Raw genomic sequence first — 21,635 nt, 5'->3', positions numbered from 1 at the left:
TAGATCGAGTCAGGATGGATATCTATGCAATGTCCAGTTCACCCGGACCGATTTTTGACCGGAAAAAGTGACGAATTCAATCTAGACGTACTGACTCCCTTGTCGAAGGGAATAAAGGCTAACGAAGAAGGAAAATTTGTTGAATAATTCAAACTCCTTCGTCCCCCGCTCGAGTTTTCCTGAAAAAACAAAAGGCTTCTTCTAGTCGCAAGAGTCACCATCCAATCAGCTTGCTACTGTTCAACATCATTGAAGGTCGCCATATGCTGGCGAGTCCTTCTGTCCTACTGTTCCGCTTTTACTTTTTTAAGTCGCTGGTACATCCGTTTCGCCATCACAACTAGGGCGTTCCCTGCTGATTCATCCAAGCCGAACCTATGGAGATAATTCCTGTACCCACCGCTTAGGAACTAAGTCAAGTTATAATTCATTTTGTCGTGATTTCGCGGAGTCCACATACTTATGTTCGGGATAAGCTTGTGTGCCTATCGATCTTTCTTTGGCTGATCCCATGCTGTTTGTCATGCAGCCAATGACTTTATTGGCTCAGTTTGTTGGCTAATGCTCGCTTCCTGCTTTTCGACATGCCAGCGTACATAGATGTTTGACCACTGAGTCATTTACGAAAATAACATCCATGACAGTGCATAATTTTCTAAGTTTAAATGTGTCTAGATTTCGGCTTAGGTCGGAGAAGACCCATCTCCTCATTCTCTGTTTCTATACCCTATTATCACGAAATTTGGTGGAAAGGTATGGTTTATATATATAGAAAGCAGCGCCATTTTCTGTGGTGTTTAATTGGGGCTCCCATACATTCGAAAAAGGCCTACAAATTTTTTCAGAGAATATTGAAAGGATTCAATTGATACTTTCCAAGATTTAGTTTTGATATTAGGTGAAATATAAGGGATAGAAGCCTTAAATTTTGAGCCCAAAAAATATAACTGGAGTCGTTCGCAGAACCTATGAACGTCCTCCCATTCAGGGTATTATCGTTATACATTGAGTTTGACGGGGGTCCACATATATGTAAAAGATGGTGTATATTTTTTTACCGAATGCAGTTATGTAGGGCATCAACATTTCCCTCTCCATTATCGCAAGACGCCGTTTATTGTCTTTCTAAGTCGGTCAACACTCAAAACCGTAGAGAGCGACAGACTGGATGACGGTAAATTGTAGATTTGGGACGTTAGTTGATACGTCGATCGCAAAGAACGCCAGTTGTGGACCGCCACTTCATCCAGGTTGCACTAATACATGAAGCAATTTCATAACGTTCTCGATTGGCTGATAGCATTGACCCGAGATATTTAAATCGCTTAGTTCTGGACAGGCCATTGCCATTGACAGTGACAGCGTTTCATGAAGATCGGTCGTTAAAAATTCAGTTTTACGTAAATTCAATCTGAGACCGTATTGCATGAGACGATCAATCTATTTTTTGAGAATACATAAAGCAGTGTATAGAGTGCTGGACGTTGGAAGTTCCGTGTGACAGTGTCCATAACAAGAACAAAGAGGAGTGGTGAGAAGGTGCTTCCTTGATGAATACAAACAGAGACACGAAGCGGTTTTGATACACCTGTCACATTTCATGTGGTTACAAGGTCAAACATTTTCTGGATTCAGAAATGCAATGTAAGAAGAGCGATGCTTCTCATGGTATTTCCCTATGAGTAACCGCTCAACCGGAGATGGCAATGTCAACATCGTATTGAGCGTATGGGCTGCCAAAATAGAGGATTTTATAACCATTTTTATCGCGTTCGCGTTCTATGTTGCAGCTTTTGGCACCAGACCATCGGGTTTCCTGTAGTGCGCAGATATCAGTGCCTCTTCTCGGAAAGCTCTTGTGAGTTCGTCGATCTATCCTCTGGGGGTGTCAATTTCCTTACGTCCTGAGGCTGTCTATGCGTCGAAAACCCTTGCCCGTTTATTGGTGGGTCTGGGGGCTGCCATGCCCCATTGACTTTGGTGAATGTCCTAACATTTCTCCGAGGCTTAGGACCTCTCAGCATGATCTTTTTATTTTTAACGAGATTGGTCGGCCTGTCGCGGGATCTGTCACCAAGAGAGATCAGGTAGGATTTATCATAGTGGGATAATTCTAACCATACTTTATTTATCTCTTTCCCCGATTTCAGCATTTTATTTTTGTTTTACTGAGGATAGTACAACGAACATTGCCTCTGACGCTCCTCCTTTATCTGGGCTTGGGATCGCCATTAATATCCACATCACACTAAACTCAATAATCTAACATATTAAATGTATATACATATATATATATATTACTCGCTACTTGCAGATGGTACAATCGAATGCTTATATATTCTTACGCTAGAAATACACAGAACCTTTCATACGTTTCGCATTGTCTCCCCTTTTCGACTTGTTTTTTGTGTTATTTATTCTGTTGCATACCTGGATGTAGATGCGTTATTTACCTTCGTGTAACATCTGTGAGCCTTCCTGGTTTCCATTTTTTGGCAACATTCGGCTTTACTGGATAGAGGCTACCTGTCTTTATGTTCATTGATAACGTCAACAAATAAATAATAAATAAATTTTATGCAAGCATCTTGTAAATACGTTCCCATCATCGCAGGTCATGTCGCACTCTTTTCAAGGAATTCCTAACGTCTCTAAAATGTCAACTGATGTGTAATTCTCTCTTGATATCTCCTCTCCAGAGAGGTATTTTTCACGGCTATCACATTTTGGTAGCGAATAACGATTGTTTTCGTGTTCTCAAATTGTTCAAGGATATGGAAATCAAATCCACGAGATATTTTCCTCTAAAAGTCTGTTCTCACTTTGGACTCTACTTCATTATGTGCACGTTTTTTCGCTCATCTATAGTGCATGGTTACAATTTCAGTATCCATCTTTGTTACCACCCTTTGCGTAACACATCAATAACATATCATTTTAAGCTATTTCATGCTACCCGTGATCAGCTGCAGGATATCTTGCAGGTAATGGATAATAACAGCACTAGTTCCTGGACAGCTATACTCGCCAGTAGTGGCAGTCTCCTTTTGCAACCGAAAATTACAGCTGATTATAGATTATCCACGAATTGGAGAGTCATCACTTACCTTCCACATATGGAATTATTTTGAGGTCAGTGCTCAAAGGCTTGTTGATGTCTTGAAGACCTGTCTTATTCGAGCTCTGTTATTTGATAGTTTCTTCAAAGCCTCGTTTTAAATGGCACGATACCACATGCTAGCAACAACATAAGCAACAACAACTTGAAAACAAATGCCCTCCTATAATAAATTCCTATGTTTTTCGTGATTCAGGCATGGCTCGTTCATATGCAAGGCTTAAGGCTGGTCGCATGCTGGTACTCAACTTAAAGTTGTACCTTTTGTGCGACTTCTACTATGATTTCGAAAAATCTAGGTATCTCTGGTAGATCGGACGAGTGTGGATCTTATGTTAGCTTCAAAGATAGTTGAAAGAAAGAAGTCGGCATTGTAGATGACTGTGGGCGTTTTTGAATTGGATTGTGGCGGGACGATGGCGCAAAGAGCGTAAAAACGTGTGCCGGAAAGTGAATGTAGCTGTAATAGTGATTTTTTGTTTTCCTGTGATCAGCGGTAATTTTTGCTCATTTGAACTGCCTACAGTGATGTTAGGAAATTTAGATACAGAGAAAATTTAGATACAGAGAAAATGTAGATACATTTGATATTTATACGAAAGTTTTAGCCCTTCTCTTGTGGCAGAACTTGAACGATGTCAAATAGCAGACTAAACTATGTTCTTCTTGTCAGAGTTACAGAATATTTTATCGAATCTTTTGGGTGTTTTTTTTAAAAGTATAGTAGATACCAGCATCAGAGTTACCCTTATGCTTTCCTACCTCTTCCTCGGAGCTGCATTTTACTCAATATCGTCCTTACCAGATTTTGCAGTCAGGGAGGTGAAGTGCAACTCCTTTCTATTTCATCTCGAGGCATCCTGGATTTAACTCTCAACTTATTATTTCTTCCCACTGGCTGAGAAATTTCCAGAAAACGCCGCTTAATTTACTTTTATTTGATCAGCCTTTTCGAAATGCGGAGCATTAACATGTCATATTCCCATAAGCATCATACTTTTGCTTTTATTCCCAAAGTTGGGTGTTTATCTCCTACTTTATATTTACAGTGTTTTGCAAGGACATGCCTTTTTTGTTTGCAGTAAACCAATAAAACTTTGAAATGGACACACAGGTATAAAAAAAAAGAAATGTTATCAGATATAGCATATGATTCCCAATCATTTGTCTTCTTTCTGCAGTTATCATTAAGGCTCGTATCATCTTCAACAACAAAACCAGAATATCTTCTTCTTTTCCCTTAGTCTTTGTCCCGTTCACAAGCGGGGTCGGCTCACCGTGATCGGTTTCGCCACTTTATTTTATCAAATGCCTAATCTGGACGCAATCGCGAGGCTTTTAAATCCCCATCCAGCATATCAAGCTATTGTTTTTTCGGCCGGCCTTTTGGTCGTTTACCATCGACTTCGATGTTCAACCCAATCTTAGCAAGTGAATTCTCGTTAGCGCGAATTCCGTGACCATACCATCGAAGACTGTGGATGAAGACATTCCACATAATGATTTCAATTTTTGTATTCCGCCCAGTCAAAGGAAGGTATACTGGAACTTTGTTTCTGAACATATCTGTGGGGTCCACAATGGCCTGAACTGCTTCTATGTGTCTAGTCTAGTCCCTTCTCTTGTCAGAGTCTGCATTGTTCAAATTATCGATGCTGGAGAGCTTCGATAACCTTTCTGTTTGCACAAAATAAAATCCATTAATAAACCGTTGACCGAAGCAAAAAGTCGCAGTCGAAAAATTTGCCCCTCTCCGAAGCAAGGTATTCGTTTCTTCAGCGTAATATGATTGAAGATTTGGAGGATCAAATACTCAAGGAACTGCATGAGAGTCGGTAGGAAGTTCCTTTATTTGGCGGCCATATGTATATATTTGTGATAGCAGTCTTTCAATCCAAGAATGTTACTAAAAATAATCCTTAAATGTCTCAGTTCTCCTTTTTGACAATCCTGCGTGTGCTTAGGTCAAGTCTATCGAGGTTGCAATTACATGTGTTAGTAGTTTCGTTTTAAGATGTAGCCGCGTCCTTCTCGAGATATCATTCTTGTCCTTTCCAGTTCTTGCCAAGAGAGAAATATATCCCTTATAAGATCTTACGGGTTTGGGTCATTTTAATTTAATCCCGCCGGCTAAAGGTGCTCGAAGGCACTATCGTTAAAAGTTTCGCTTTGCAAGGATATGGGGATAATCTACCGGTTTTCATAGCTACTTCCCTGAGGGATTTTTAAAAGAAGAGAAAAGAGTTTGATGAGTTAAACTGGACTCTTGTCAGATCTAGGTTGTTAGCACGATGTCAGGTAGTGAGAACTGTTGAAAAAAGAATAGGAAGGTCATCTGAAGTTAAGAAGAATGATATTGTGAAAGTGTTACGTGATAAGGGCAGGTTGGAAGATAACGGTTGATTTAGAAAAGGGGTTGCTTTCTTGAGTTAGTAGTGTTTATGTAAATGTTTGAGATTGTTTAATCATTTGAAGTTGTTAATGTATCTCATCAGTTATTGTTAAGGTGGATCACTCTTGTTAATGTAGGACTTCAGTCTATGTTTTCATGGGTAGTTTCTTGGTGTACTGTTTGAGTTAAAATTGAAGAGCCTATGAGAGGTACTTTTAAGTATTTTGATAGGGTCAACTTATAAAGCTTCCAGCAGGTGTTTCAGAGGATCGAATCGTATGAGAATATGTGCGCAATTTTTTGACGTAATTGTGTTTTTTAATCTTAATAGACAAGTTGTACTTTTGAAGTTATTAAAAATTTGAAGGAATGCTGGTGATGTTGACTTTCGTTTTCAGCTAACCTGGATGCCATTTATATAGATGCAAACGAAAGTCTAAACCTCGAGAAATAATATTACTACACCTTTGGACGGCTTGTGTGGTATTATTTGGATCGGATGGTGGTTTCCTTCCTGTGTAGTTTGGATAGATACGTATCTGACAATAGGCTGTCTGTAAACTGGTGTAATCACACTATCTGTCTGACAAAACTGTGACTAAGCCAGTGTTAAATCTTGGCCTTAAGATTTGCAGTCTTGCTTTTGAAGGACTGATGTGATTTCAATTAATTCATTGAACAAATCTGAACAACTTCTGAATGAATGGTATTTTAAGTTAGATAGTGCTAATGGTCTTGCCTTTTGATATGAGTAAAGTTGAATCTTTCGTTCGTTTGTAAGGTCGATTAATAATGTTGGATGAAGTCGGCCCATATGATAACAAGGCTTGTACGAAGTTTCGATCCTGGAAAGATGTCGTTGGTCTCTTAGCGATTAGTTGGGATGAATGAGCGGCATAGAGAATTTTTAGCTCAGTTGAAAGTGCTTCCCATGGAATCGCGAAGCAGGAAAAATTGAAACAGCTGCTTAGGATCAATATAGTATATTTGTTGAGTTGATTTGCCATAGCGATAGCCCTGTTGTGACCACAGTTACTATAAACTTGTGGGCATCTACTGATTGCTTGCAACATCATTGAGTTATCTATTGACGTTTTTAGGATATGATGCAAACAACATGAATTTCGAAAATGAGGGAATTATTATCCCTGTTTAGAAAGGTCTAGCTTGTCATGATTTTATGTGTGAAACAAAGTCTTATTAAAATCGATTCAGTGCCTGTCTATCCGTCTATCTGTCTGCCAAATCCGATTTAGTCCGAAATTGCTGGACCAATTTTTACGTGTGTCCCTTTTTACATGTAGCGAGTAAGTCCATTTTGTGTTGTGTTTCAAGAAGGGCTCTTTATACATGCTAAAGCATGATGCAAAATTTTCTTTCACAGAATATGGTCACGTGGGGTATCAAATGAAAGGCCTCAATTCTGATATTAGGTGAAACATAGGGGAGTGAGGGCTCAAAGTGTGTGCCCAAAAAATTGGAACAGGTCTCATTCTCAGAACCTACCCAACCGAAAAGTTTCAAAGAAATTACAGAGGGCGTATATTTAAAAACTAGACCACAAAAAACATAACTTTCATACATACACCTCCACAAATAAAGTTAATAATAGTGTATTACCATATTTTGGAAATTTATCCGAAAACCCATTTTAGGTTTACCCTAGAAGTACAAGTACAGTGGCATTAGTTGAGGCGACAATATAGGACATACCTCTCATTATTAACAAAGTTGTTGATAGTGAAAATATTGCATTTCACGTAGGACGTGTATGACTTATACGAACAGCGGCATCCCTAGGGACACTTTCGCTTTTCTTAGTTAGTTGAATATCAATATCAACTACTGGAGATAAGCATGTGTGTGTATACGTATATGCTAATGAGATTTGCGGGTAGTGTTCAATCAGATGGATGTGTACGTATGTATGTTTCCTGCACAAAGTAAAGTGGATATGCGTAAATATATTAATTTTGCGCACAATATTTATATCTTTAATTTGTAAGTACATACGCACATTTGGTTTGGCAATATATGACGGAAGATTTTACATTTTTAGCTACGTACGAATGAAAAAACGTTGGCAAGGGTCTTTGCATTAGTGCAAAAATTTGACAGATTGACAGACAAGTTAACAATTGACAACTATCTATGAGAACAGAGCTTCAAAGCGACATAAAAAACTGGGAAATTTTCTACCATTTAGATTCACTTGTTGTCAGTTACAAGCCAAAGTATCCATTAACATGCGGTTGCTCGTTGCTTTGCTAGACAGTTTGGGAAGTTGGGTAGGGTTTTTGATATATCAACTTTTCTCACGTCATTAATCAAAAACGTGTTTTAACCCTGGTGTGTTTATGATTTGCCCTGCATTAGGGCATTCCAACGTAACGTTTCAACGAATTCCACTTCTCTAGGGAGTTCCAGACGCTTATCAATTTTCTGGCACTGGATCTGGAAAACGCGCTCGCGTAGCTGCCTCCAAGTCTTCCCAGTTAAGATTGCCAACAGGCCGGTAGTATATCCAGTACCAATTTGGAGGTTTATGCATAACCAGCATGTGTCTACAATACGTCAAATACCATAATTGGTCGAAATTGTGTAGTATAGTAGATCGAACAAAGACTCCATAGAAATATCGTCTGACTGATCAGAGTACTTTACTTTTCACGTATGAATGATATTTACTGGCCTATTCGCCGACAGGGAGCTTCGGGGACGAGGTGGCAACTTCAGGAGTGCTGGCAATTGTGTAACTGCTTCGCTTGCCGTAGAGAGTAACTAATAAAGATGAACTTTTCCAGCTCCTTATGCAATTACTCTTCCACCAATATTTCTACATGCGATGAGGGACATGTGAAGTAGTAGGTAAGGAGTCCACCTTGGCTCACAAGCAGTTGCCAGGAAGATATTCCGGGAAGATTTGGAGGGGATAAATGCATCTATCGCGGCTTGGGCTCTATGGGCAGAGACTTCCGGTCATATTTTGAGTTTCAGTTCTCTGTGATGTTGAGATTAAGTCGTGACCTTCTTTCGTAGGAATCTTCTCATAAATCTTCGGAGGTGGAATAAAATCCTCAAACTGGACAGAAACGTTCCAACTTAATCCACTATCGTGAGATGGTTATTTGCGGGAATGGAGGTACTTTCCGCTGCACTAACGCATATAGGCTCAGCGCATTACCTGTACAATTAACTTTCTATCAGCGATTGTATGTTATGTGAGAAGTCGCGAGCATATTCAAACAAACAAAAAACTCCAAAGTGAATAGCCTAAAATATAAGTATGGGAGATGTGGGGATGTGATACTAGAAGGAATAATAAATTATCACGACGACATTAAGCATCTGCTGTGGATGAAACATAAAAAATCCCACACTTCTAGATTCCAAAAGTTTTGACCACTAAAGCAATATCTGGTTTCTTCTTGGTTTCACTAGTAAAAAGTAAAAACACTAAAGTTGTTTTTCCTATGGGAACTTGGATTTCATTAGAGGTTAAGCGTGGACAAAATCGACAACTTCAAACTGATGTTCCCTAGTTATATAATTAAATCAAATCAGATTATTTTTAAGTTGCTACTGAAAGAAATTACTGAAGGATAATTAGGTATTGGAAATTTCAAGAAAATTCCAAATAAAATAAATGAAAGAATTAATAATTTAGTATATTTAAGTTGCGTGTATTCACTGTTACTGCCAAGATTTCCAACTCTAGACTTTTCAAAAACTTCTGAATGATGCTAATATAAAATAGAATCACCACTGCAATCCCAAATTCCTGACACGGTATACCTTAATAGTGGCATATATACATCGCGCTTTGACTGGAGGAGAATGCGACGAGCCATTTCCCTTCATGAAATACTGAAAGGCATAATTCCTCACTTAAACGGAAATGGTGAGAATCCAATCTTCCTCGTTTGGAATCAGAGAGTAAAATGAGGGTGCAACATTGTGCAGCTTGAGCTGGCCGGCTCCGTATTCCATCAAGCTGTAGTGCCCCGACATAGTCTCAGGATCGGGGAATGGAAACAGAATTCCAGCTCCGCGAAGGACACACCGAAAATGACACCGTCACACGTGCTGTATTACACGTTCATTAGGCCGCTAGAGAATTTGAAGAGGGTGCAAAAATCAAGGAAGATTCTACTTTGTTGGCGGTAAGGAAGACGAATGGTACGGAGGCGGACGTGATAGTCGACGCAGGGGAGGTTCATCTTAAAGAAGAGCGACCGGGTGAATTTGCTCTGTATCTTCTCTAGGGCAAGACAATCACAATTACGGGTTGGACTGAGGTGAAATCAGTACAGGAACGCAGTATGAAACTTGACATTTTGGAAGCACGGTTGGTGATATCGAAGTAATGGTTGCCAGAATGAAGTTTATCGTTGAAGGTTATCCCCAGGTCAAGGAAAGAGTTCAGATAGGGCAGAGAGCGATCACCAAGAAAATAGGAGGAAGGCGTGGGAGAGGTTTTAAGCGAGTAACGCATCGAGTGGCATTTGCAGACATTGAGAGCCAACTTATTAACTGTGCACCAATGGACCAAAGTTTCCAGATTTGCCTGCAGGGAAGCGGGGACGAAACAGGAAAACAACTTGAGGTCATCGTCGTATAACGAGCAAGGATAAGTGAGGACAGAGGGGAGGTCATTAACAAAGAATAAAAATAAAATAGGTCCTAGAATGGATGTTTGTGGCACATCAAAGGGGGGGGGGGGAGAGGGTGGGTTTTGACTGGAAGTGCAACCATCAAAGGAAACATAACAGGATCGGAAGGAGAGGTAGGAGGCAAGTTATGTAATAAGTGATGGAGGAATCTTGAGAGAGCCGAATTTGGACAATAATATCTCGTGGATATGGAATTGAAGGCCTTAAAAAAGTCCGTGTCAATGACGTGGGCTTCCTACCGAGAGTTGAGGCATTTGGGCGCAAAGTTGATGAAGTCCAGAAGATTGGTAGCAGTGGATCGAGGTTTTATAACTGCTGCTTCTTAGCTATAAGGTGGCCGAAGTGGGTGCTCAACCAGTCGTCGACGTACTTCTCGAGGATATTGGAACAGAATGAAAGGAGCGAAATAGGGCGGTAATTCTCAGCAAGTATGGGAAAAATAGGGGCTTCTTTCCACAGGCTGGAAAAATGACACTCTTCGAGGTTCTTATTGAAAATCATGCAACAGGAAGGGAAATTAACTTAGAGGTTTTAATCAGGAAGGGGTTAGAAAGATTATCAGGGCCAGGGCCGATATTGGTATCAAGGTTATCAATGAGGTACTTCAGCAAAGAGGGAGTAAGGAGGGGAATGACAAGAGATTCGGAGGAAGTTGTACTCAGAATGGGGAAGAGGAGTTATGCACCGTGGAGGAGAGGTAAGCAGTGGAGCAAGAGAAATTGATGAAAGTGGGAGGGGACTGAGATGTGAGACCAGAAAGGCTTCAAATTTCCACGTGCCAATTGGACTTCAACACTGTCCAGATAATCCTTTCTAGACTTAACTTTCAGCAACTTAACTGAAGTTCACACAGCGCTGAAATGGTCAAAGTCTGCACAGCTTCCGGTGGATAAATAGATAGAATGGAATAAAAGCTTGGTCGCAGGCTACTGGTGAGTGAATGGGAGCCCAATTGATTGAGGCCAGAGCTTAGTTCAAACCCTCAAAGTTGCCTTACGAAAGTTGAGCTTAGATTGCGCATAGTAATATATACATATCTTAGAAGAGAATAGGCGCTTTCGCGTGATATTGACATTCAAATTCTTTAATTTGCTCAGAAGCGACAACTTTGACCTATTAAAACTTTGTTAAATATAGTGTGATTTCCACCAAACTTGGTAGCATCATGCTTTGTATTATAGCCTATATTACTGCATACTTGTAGGATGAGCTTAAGGGGCGTTTTACAGTCAATTGCTAACAATTATAGTAATATTATTAATATTATTGACTTTATTTGAACAGATATCGGTATGGGGGTATTTCGGAGCCTAGGTACCATATCGTGGCATCCTTCTGATTTTTTTGAGATTTTTCGGCTGGATAGTTTCTGAAAATCGGTTCTGACTGATAGATATTTATTCTTGCAAATACCGATATTTCGGGAACCCTTAGTTTTTGACATTTGTGCGAGGTCGAAAGTGATCATTCCTTTCATGAACCTATTTTCAGAAACTATCCAGCCAAAAAATCTGAAAAAAAATCAGGAGGGTGTCACGATATGGTACCTAGGCTCCGTAGCTATTTAGATATTTATTCCTGCAAATTCCTGCAAGTCTAACTTGTTAGCACTGATGAAGGGAACAAGTGGTTTCCGAAATATCGGTATTTGCAAAACAAATATCTACACCAACGAAAAAGAAACAACAAGTTTTTTATTATCACAGATAATTAATCGTTGGAAACACCGTATAATTACACTCAGACCCACATGACTACTTGATTAAAAAAAATGTACACCCCCCTTTTACATGTATGATCCGCTCGCCTTAAATTCGACGTAGAATGGTGTAACTCAATATATACGTAAGCGTTCACAGCTCCCACCTTTCCATCAAATTTGGTGTCAATCTCTACAACTGTTTCTGAGAAAAATGCGCATGGCAGACAGGCAGAAGGACATACAAATATACAACTATTTTATGCAAAGAGATTGTCACTTCAAGCACAGGTTGGAAACAACTCTCCTCAGACGCTCGGATGACAATAGCTTTCAACATGCGAAATCCAGAGATTTCTGGAAAACAATCATCTATGAGACTATAAGTCCAGAGATAAATACACATCAGGTCTGCTAAGGAAGAAACGGCATGAGAATTACTCTACAAGGTGAGATAGGAATGACGCTTAGGAACGCCGCTTTATGGGCAGCAGGCGTGCAACATGAAGTTTAGACAACTAAGTGGAGTATGCGTGGAGCATAGCCGATAGCAAAGTTTAGTGTCTGTTGTCGACCCTATCCGATACACTAAAAATGAAATTAAAAGCCGAAACAACACGATCTTTCACATGTTCACTGTCTTGAAGCAAATGTTGGGCGTGAAACTAACAAATGTAATTTTGTAATGAACGTGGAAGTATGAGATGGCTAAAATGGCAATGGTCAACCACGCGGGCAGTACTATCCTAAAACTTAGAAGGACTTAACGATCTGAAAAGGGGCCCCTTTCCACATTCCAAGTCTGTCCAAGAGACACTTCAGTGGAGCTGCTGGACTTGCATGGTCAGGTTCGCTATTTTCTTTTTTATTGGTATAACTTTAACTTTGTGGTTGATCATAGTCAATCTGGATTGCCATTTTGGTCATTTCGTATTTTTACTTTCTGTTTAATGTGCAGTGTGCTATTATCCAAGGTTATCCGATTATTCTTAATGAAACATTGTTTATTTTCGTTCATTTGCTTAGGCTTTTTTTTCGTTGCTATCAGAGTTTGATAATTCAGTTAGTTCTAAACCACTTATTGTTTAAAACACGTAAAAGTTCATTACCTTATTAAAATCGGTTGTCTGTCTGTCTGTCTGTCCGTCACACGCATTTTTCTCGGAGACGGTTGTAGCGATTGACACCAAATTTGGTAGAAAGGTGGGAACTGTGAACACTGACGCATATAGTAAGTTACATCCTCTTACGTCGAATTTAAGGGGGTCCCCATACATGCCAAAAGAGGGGTGTACATTTTTTTTTCATTAAATATAGTCATGTGGAGTATCAAATTAAAAGTCTCGGTTAGTACTTTTCGAAGTCGGTTTTAGTTTTGATATTGGTTTGAAAGATGGGGAGTGCGGGGGGTTGAAAGTGATCATTCTTTTAATGATCTCATTCTCAGAAACTACCCAACCGAAAAATCTGAAAAAATCAGGGGGCTACCACTATATGGTGCCTAGGCTCCGAAATACCCCCCATACCGATATCTGTTCAAATAAAGTTAATAATAGTACATTACTATAATTTCTAGTAATTGACAGGAAAACCCCCTTTAAGTTCACCCTGGAATCACGAGCAGCAATGTAGGCTACAGTATAGAGCATGATTCTGCCAAATTTGGTGAAGATCGCACTATGACTAACAAAATTATACTAGGTCAAAACGGTCGCTTCTCTGCAAATTCAAGACTATGAATGTCAATATCACTTGAAAGTGGATATTTTCACATAATCTATGCATATATTACGTGCTACATACTAATGGGATAAATGCACACTCAAATCTCTTTATAAAGGAAGTACACAAAACCTTTCATACCCGAAGCGTCTAGCTTCCGGTTTCCCGACTTGTTGTTATAGATAACCCTCTCCTGAGTATGATTTCATTCTAATAATGTCACTAATCAGAAAGTGAAGATAATTTTTCATATTGACCAAAGCTTCTAATATTTCTAGCCCGCCGTCAGGAACTATCTTAGTTGATTGTTTCTTTGAATCAATTTTAAATGAAATATCTCCCAACTTTTCGTTCCAATTCGTATCAAAATTCCATGTAATATTGTATCTAATTTTACTTACATCACTGTGTTGCTCACCTTTAAGAAAGATAGCAGCTCCACAAGCCCAAAATTGTGGTCAACTTAGCCGAGAGGAAGCGCAACATTTTGTTGGTTTCGTTCGATCGTCATCGTTCCATGGTGGATTGGACTAGAGCCTGAATTGTGAGAACAAGCGAATTGTTCAGATTTTATAGCGCTTAGTGTCCGGGACGGCAATATCAAGCCCCGATGTTGGAGTGTGTATGGGTGCGGTAGATTTCCAATCAGCTGTGCCACCTTTTCTCACGGCGGTGGCGGCACAGTTAAACTGGATACCTGAGAGTTGATCGAAGAACTTACCTGTCCCTAGGATGTTACGAAACAAAAGATGTCGTCGGTGTCTCTGGTTTGTTTACATCTTAGTCATCCGAAAGTGGTTTTGTTTTGGAATTCGATGAAGTTTCTATTGTTATTGTTCTCACATGATTCTGTGTGTAATTATGCAATTAGTGTGTGTTATTGAGGTTTTTCCTAACACTTTCTTGCGCGATGTGATACCTAATTGATTTAACAACAGGAAAATAGCCCAACCCACGAGAACATAAGGCGGCGATTTCCGGTCAAGTGATCGCGGCTAAGAAATCGAGGAGTGTCTTCTTTGATGTTCTTCACTGCATGGCGGCAAATTATCCATCAAGTGAACTTCCTCAAGTGCAACCCGTAAATTACCGCATGAGTGGTCAGCGGTGACCCTTGCGAAGGGCCCCACAGTGGCCACGTTGGGAACAGTGGCTAGATCGTCCGTGGTTCTTGTGTGATCCCGTACGTGTGTCAAGACCGGCCAATTAATTAGTTAAGACAATTTCTAGAAATGCACTAACGTTGCTAGTATCTACCGCCGGACTCTTCATGTTCCAGCGCTTTTACATGCCATTTTATTAAATGATAGCTATTGTGTTGGCTTGAATTCAGTTCGCTTCTGGTGTGCAGAAGACGAGGAGGAGGAAAGTTAGTTGACCTCGCCGTTAGTGTTTCGCTGAAGGCGCGGGTAGCGAAATGATGAACTATTCGCGGGTTCGTGTGTGTTTAGTGCATAGGGCAAAAGTAGCGCGAAAGTCGTCCAAGAAACGTAAAAGTGAGTATGAATGCAGCTCATTTTCTAGTTCATTGTTAGTTATTTGACCCGTGACTATTTCCATAAGTAACAGGTGTATCCACGTAATTCGAGACCCTATTAGTATGCTGATCATTAGTATTACTTATAATGTTCTGAGCAATGATTCATTCTGTGTGCATTGCACTTCCACGACGAACTGTCTAAGTACTCAGGTGACACCAGAGCATTCCCATCTGCATAGTTTCAAAACATAAAGAAAATTCAAATCGGTTCCTACTTTATCGCTTTGGCGAAAACCAATAATCGGAATATAACTTTACCCTTTATTCTATTAGGTTGTTGCATATGAAATGGCCACGAAATCGGCCATAAAATTTGAAACGACCGTAAAGCTTTACAAAAATTTATTTAGTTAATCAAGATATGTGCCAGTCAATTCAAAATACTTCTCCCAGCGAGATACAAGAGCATATATGCCAGTTTCGTACAAATCCAATTTTCGGGTGTTGATAAACTCTTCGAAGGCAATTTTGATGGCCTTTTCATTCCTAAATTGTTTTTCCGCAAAAAAATGATCCAAATAACTAAACAAGCCGGGAAACCGGAAGCTTGACGCTTCAGGTATAAAGGGTTTTGTGTTTCCCTATGTGAGGAGCATAACGTAGTCGGCATTGACCCGAGATATTGAAATCGCTCAGTTCTGGGCAGGTTACTGCCATTGCCAGAACTCAGCGATTTAAATATCTCGAGTCAATGCTATCAGCCAATGGAGAACTGCGTAATGAAATTGTTTCACGCATTAATGCAACCTGGATGAAGTGGCATTTCCCAACTGGTGTTCTTTGCGATCGACGTATCAGCACACGTCCCAAATCTAAAATTTACTGCAATGTCGTCCGTCTGCCGCTGTCTATAGTTCTGAGTTTTGGCCGACTATAAAGGACAATGAACGGCGTCTTGCGGTAATGGGGACGAAGATGTTGCATTGCACTGGTGGCGTGACACGTTTTGATTACGTCTGAAATGAGAATATCCGCGATCGATATGGGTTTGCACCGATCGTGGAAAACTGCAAGAGAGGCGTTTTTGATGTTGTGGTCACGTAATTCACCCTAACGATCGTGGAAAACTGCAAGAGAGGCGTTTTTGATGTTGTGATCACGTAATTCACCCTAACGAGAATTCAACAACCAGTATTGGTCAGAACATCGAAAGCAATGGTAAGCAACCAAAAAGCCGGCCAAAACAATCGTGGTTTGATACGCTGGATGGGGATTTAAAGGTCTCGAGATTACATCCTGATCAGGCATTTGATAAAGTAAAATGACGAAACCGAACACGACGAGCCGACCCCGGTTGTGAAGAAAAAGAAAAAGATGTGAGGAGCGACGAGTGCACGACTACTCCGTGTAATATAGCTAAAAATTCCATTGCCCTCTATTTTCTACAAAGCGATTTAAATAAATCATCTGATGGAAAGCCCTGTGTTGATAATGGTCAACCCCATACGCTTCACACTCTGAGTTTAATATTATTAGCAAATGCCAACAATTTAACCAACATCAAATATAAAACAGGGCTAGGGAGAATTAGATTCTTCTTGAATGGAATTTTAATATGTCACTCGAATTTCAATTATTCTCGTTAATTATGACGTCAGCATCTTATTTGTATGGCTTAGGATGCTGTTAATTAGCACGAAATTGATAAGTTTGAACTTCTACAACTTTGATACTAATAGTTGGATTTTCATGAAACTTGACATGTGTATGCACGAGGCTGTCCTCTATGCCGGTGCAAAACAGCTAGGATGAACTTGAGGGGAGTTTTTTAGTCAATTTCTAAAAGTTGATAATATACTAGTAGTAAATTTGTTTGACAGATACCGGAATGGGACATCTCTCGAAGATTAGATTTCACATAAGTGTTTTACACAAAACCTTAAAAAGGGCTGCAGATAAATAGATTCTTCATAAATGCGACTTTAATATTTCACGCGAATGGCAATTATTCCGGGTAATTATGACGTCAGCATCTGATTTGCATGGCTTTGGAAGCAGTAAATTCGCGCGAAATTGCTAAGTTTGAACTGCTATAACTTTGGCGTTAATTGTCAGATTTCCACGAAATTTAGCACGTATTTACGAAATCCTCGATGGCGGTGTAAAATTTGGAAGTTCTAGGATGAATTTAAGCGGTTTTTTTCAGTAAATTTCTAAAAAGGAGTAATATACTATTAGTAAGTTTATTTGAGCAGATATCGGAATGGGACATATTTTGAGGCCTAGATTTCATGTAGGCACACCACCCTGATTTTTTTCGGATTCGGTAGTTTCCGAAAATGAGTCCTGTCTCACTTCAAGTGTATACATTTTGACTCCTTACTCACGCACTTTGCAATTTATGCCAAAACTAATGTCAGTTTCGGAAAGTACAAATCGAGACCTTTCATTTGATATCCTATGCAACTATATCCGGTGAAAAAAATTTTTGAATCCCCCCTTTGCATGTATGGGGAGCCCCCCTTTAAACTCCACATAAATTTATGCCACTCGCTGTATGCGTGGGATTTCATAGCTCCCATTTGTCCACTAAATTTCGTTCGGATTGGTTTAGCCGTTTTGGAGAAAAACGCGTGTGACAGACAGACAGACAGACATTGAATCGATTTTAATAAGGTTCTGTTTTACACAAAACCTTAAAAAGTAGCAGTCGGTTGGCGAAAAGTCCGGTGAATATGGTGGATAAGGCAGAGTCTCATACTGCAATTCGTTCAACTTTTGAACTGTAGTTCTGGATACATAAGACAATACACGACTGTCGTGAAGGAGTATCACACCATCTCGGTTGACTAATCTCGGCCGTTGAATACTCAATTTTTCGTGCATTTCCTCGAGTTGGGCACAGTGAATCTCTGCATTTATCGTTTCTCCAGGTGCTAAAAAAGAATAGTGAATAACTCCAGTTGTAGACCACCAAACAGTCACCATTACTTTCTCCGGATGGAGGCTCGGTTTCAGCATATGCTTCGGTGGCTCATCCGCATCTAACCATTGTGCTGATCGGCGACGATTACCGAATAATATCCACTTTTCATCACATGTCACTATTCTATGCAAAAATGGATCGCTTCTGTTGCGGGAGAGTAAAGAACTGCAAATTTCCATTCGAAGTACCATGTTTTGCTCCATAAGGGCACGCGGAACCCATCTGTCGAGCTTTTTCGCCTTTCCAAGTTGTTGAAAGTGCCGGGAAACTGTCGAATAGTATACGCCCAGTTTCTCTGCAATGTCTCTCACAGACTGACGTGTGTCGGCTTGGACCAGAAAACGCAGTCGTTATCAATCGATGGTCCTGGATGTCCACGTGGCTCAATTTGAAGGTTTACGTCGCCTGATCGGAATTTTTCGAACCACCCCCATGTGGTTCGTTCGCTTACCGTATCAGCTCCAAATGGGCTGCTAATTTTCCTAGTCGCCTCCGCTGCTTTATGACCGAGTTTAAGCTAATACAGAAAAAGTATACGTTCTTGACTCTTTTCCATCCTTTTTAAGGTTTTGTTTGTAAAACAAAACCTTATTAAAATCGGTTTACTGTCTGTCTGTCTGTCCGTCTGTCTGTCTGTCTGTCTGTCTGTCTGTCTGTCTGTCCGTCACACGCATTTTTCTCGGAGGCGGTTGTAGCGATTGGCACCAAATTTGGTAGAAAGGTGGGAACTGTGAACGCTCACGCATATAGTGAGTTACATCTTTTTACATCGAATTTAAGGGGGGGTCCCCATACATGCAAAGGGAGGGTGTAAATTTTTTTTTCATCAAATATAGTCATGTGGGGTATCAAATTAAAGGTCTCGATTAGTACTTTCCGAAGCTGGTCTTAGTTTTGACATTTGTCGAAAAGGTGGGGAGTGCGGGGGGTTGAAAGTCGTCATTTTTTTAAGGAACCCATTCTCAGAAACTACCCAACCGAAAAATCTGAAAAAAATCAGGGGGCTGTCACTATATGGTGCCTAGGCTCCGAAATACCGTCCATACCGATACCTGTTCAAATAAAGTTAATAATAGTACATTACTATGATTTTTAGTAATTGACAGGAAAACCCCCCTTAAGTTCACCCTAGAATCACAAAATTTTGCAACAATATAGGCTACAGCATAGAGCATGATCCTGCTAAATTTGGTGAAAATCGCACTATTACTAACAAAGTAATACTAAGTCCAAGCTGTCGCTCCTCTGCAAATTCGAGACTATGAATGTCAATATCACTTGAAAGTGGCTATTTTCACATAATATATGCATATTTTACGTGCTACATGCTAATGGGACAAATGCACACTCAAATCTCTTTATAAAAGAAATAAACAAAACCTTTCATACCTGAAGCGTTTAGCTTCCGGTTTCCCGACTTGTTTCCTTTTTATTCACTGTTATCACAACGATGGTCCAAACTGAAATGACTCCTTAATCAAATGTAGGAATGTTTATACTTCATTATCCGACACCAACAGTGCCAATTGGTGGTGGTTTGATACAGCAAAATCGCAACTAACTTCACTTGATTGGCAAATCATCCATTTCATGTGCAACACCCTAATACCTAGGTATATTCTTCAAACAAAGATAGAAATAAACAATGCTTAAATATTCTCGTGTGATTTCTATTCTAATGTGGAAATAATAAATTATTGAATTGCACAGATTAGAATGTGGAACAGGTGACAACATTTTCTTTTTAACCTTTATTCTGTTCGATAGGGGGGTGGAAGCACAAAATGAGTCGTTTAGCTTCACTTCTGATACATTTGATTCTTTCCTGAAGTTTTAAGTAGATCTCTTCGAAAAAAAGAAAGAATTGCTTCCTAAGTAGGGCAATTCCTCTGTTTCATTGTGTTTCTCATATTGCAAAGAGATAATAATTTCAGTGCAAGTTTATTAGCTGATTTTGTGAAACGATAGTAGAACTAATGAACTAGAGAAATTTACACAAGAAAGTGCACTAAATTAAATTACTGAACTGCCTGTCTGCCAGATAAAGTACCCTATGATTAAAACGTGCCGGGAATTCATAAATAAAACAAACACGACTTAATTTTCAGGCAAACTTATTTGATCTCTTTCAAAAGAGTAACATATTGTCCCAGCATTGCATCCACTGATCAATTCACCACAGCTAGGCGACCAAAGGGATTACCTTTAGCTCTTTCGTCGCATTCTGCTTTTCCAGCTTCGGCACGTTTTCGAAGCGCCACTCGAACGATACTTGATTTGTCTCCATGTCAGAACCAACGAGATTGCGATGGTCAAACGGCCATCCTGAATGGTCAAAGACGACCTGGAGGGAAGAGCTATCCCAAAAGCCTAAAAAGTTGGCGAAATAGACTGTGAAGGTCCGCAGGCATATACTGAAGCTTCATCGGAGCGCTCGGTCAACACGTGCTTGCAGGTCTCTGTGCTAGCCAGCCTCGGAAATGTTGAGGGTCTTTTGAGCTTTCCGATCCATCACGTGCCATTATACAAAATTCACGTGTCTGTACCAGTGCCTGGGTCCGCACCGGATATTGAAAATAACTGCACAAATATAGGGATTCGCGTGAGCCTAACGAGTGAAACCAACCCGCGAGCTAAATCCTAAAAAATGAAAATAAAAAAAGCAACGGGTCGAATGCGCGCGTGGGAGAATGTGCTGAGTTTTGCGGGGCTATGGAGAAGGAGAGACGAAGGGAGTCCTCAAATTAAAAAGAAAAATTAATTATACTTCATGACGCAGAAGCATAACTAATAAAATAAAATAAATCAGTAAAGTATTTTACGAGAATTCAAAAAAAGAAAAGCAATGAAATGATACATGAATAAAAATAATAAAATAAAAATGGTAATAAATAATGAAAAAATGATAAAAGAAATGAACAAATAAATAAAATAAAATAATAAATAAAGATAGATAAGTTATCACAATCTCGGCAGATGCCGGATTTTATCTAATACTAGCACTAAGTGCCAAACATTTAGGGTCGGACGATCCTACCTACTTAAAAACTAAAGGGGCGCTAGTGGTAATGGCCGGTGGTAAGTTAATGGGAGAATCCGTCGAGTACTCCCCGCCACATCAAGCACGTATGCAGAATGGTGTACTTCTGCATGGTTTGAACCAGACTGTGCGAAAGTCCCAGGATATCAAGGGAAGCCATGAGGGATTTAGTTACAATACCTGTAGCTGACGATGTTATGCGAACTACAACCACCCGCTCGACCCGTCTTGTCAACTAACAGTACGCCAGATTTGTTACGGAGAGTATGGCGATCAGTTAGAACTTGCCGGTCCCAATACATGCTGCAGGCAGAACTATCAAGTACTGCTTGCAGCTCATATCGGTAAACTGGACATGTTCCCGTGATCAGCCCATGCTTGTATGCAAGGTTTTGTTGGATAACCTTACATGCGGCATTATGCCTAGTGATGTATTGCACCAGTGCCATAACAGTGCAGCCAGAAATGAGATGGTCCAACGTCTCTAACGTCGAGCCACACATTCTGCAATGGTCGTTCTCCACC

General features: G+C 40.0%; 1 protein-coding gene across 2 annotated transcripts in view; it reads left to right on the top strand.

The window, feature by feature from the left end:
- LOC119658732 (protein neuralized) overlaps positions 1-21,635 on the top strand; it is a 316,602-nt gene that overhangs the window by 87,339 nt on the left and 207,628 nt on the right. The window contains exon 1 of one of the 2 annotated variants that reach the window (XM_038066396.1): positions 14,776-15,100. The exons of the other annotated variant lie outside the window; for it this stretch is intronic. Coding sequence (XP_037922324.1) covers positions 15,022-15,100 — 79 coding nt within the window. The 5' untranslated portion in view covers positions 14,776-15,021. Of the gene's footprint in view, positions 1-14,775; positions 15,101-21,635 lie in introns of those variants that run through there. 2 annotated transcript variants of the gene reach the window in all.

The sequence above is a fragment of the Hermetia illucens genome, chromosome 6, assembly GCF_905115235.1.
Source record: "Hermetia illucens chromosome 6, iHerIll2.2.curated.20191125, whole genome shotgun sequence".
Lineage (NCBI taxonomy): Eukaryota > Metazoa > Arthropoda > Insecta > Diptera > Stratiomyidae > Hermetia > Hermetia illucens.
This window is presented reverse-complemented; position numbering and strand designations above follow the sequence as displayed.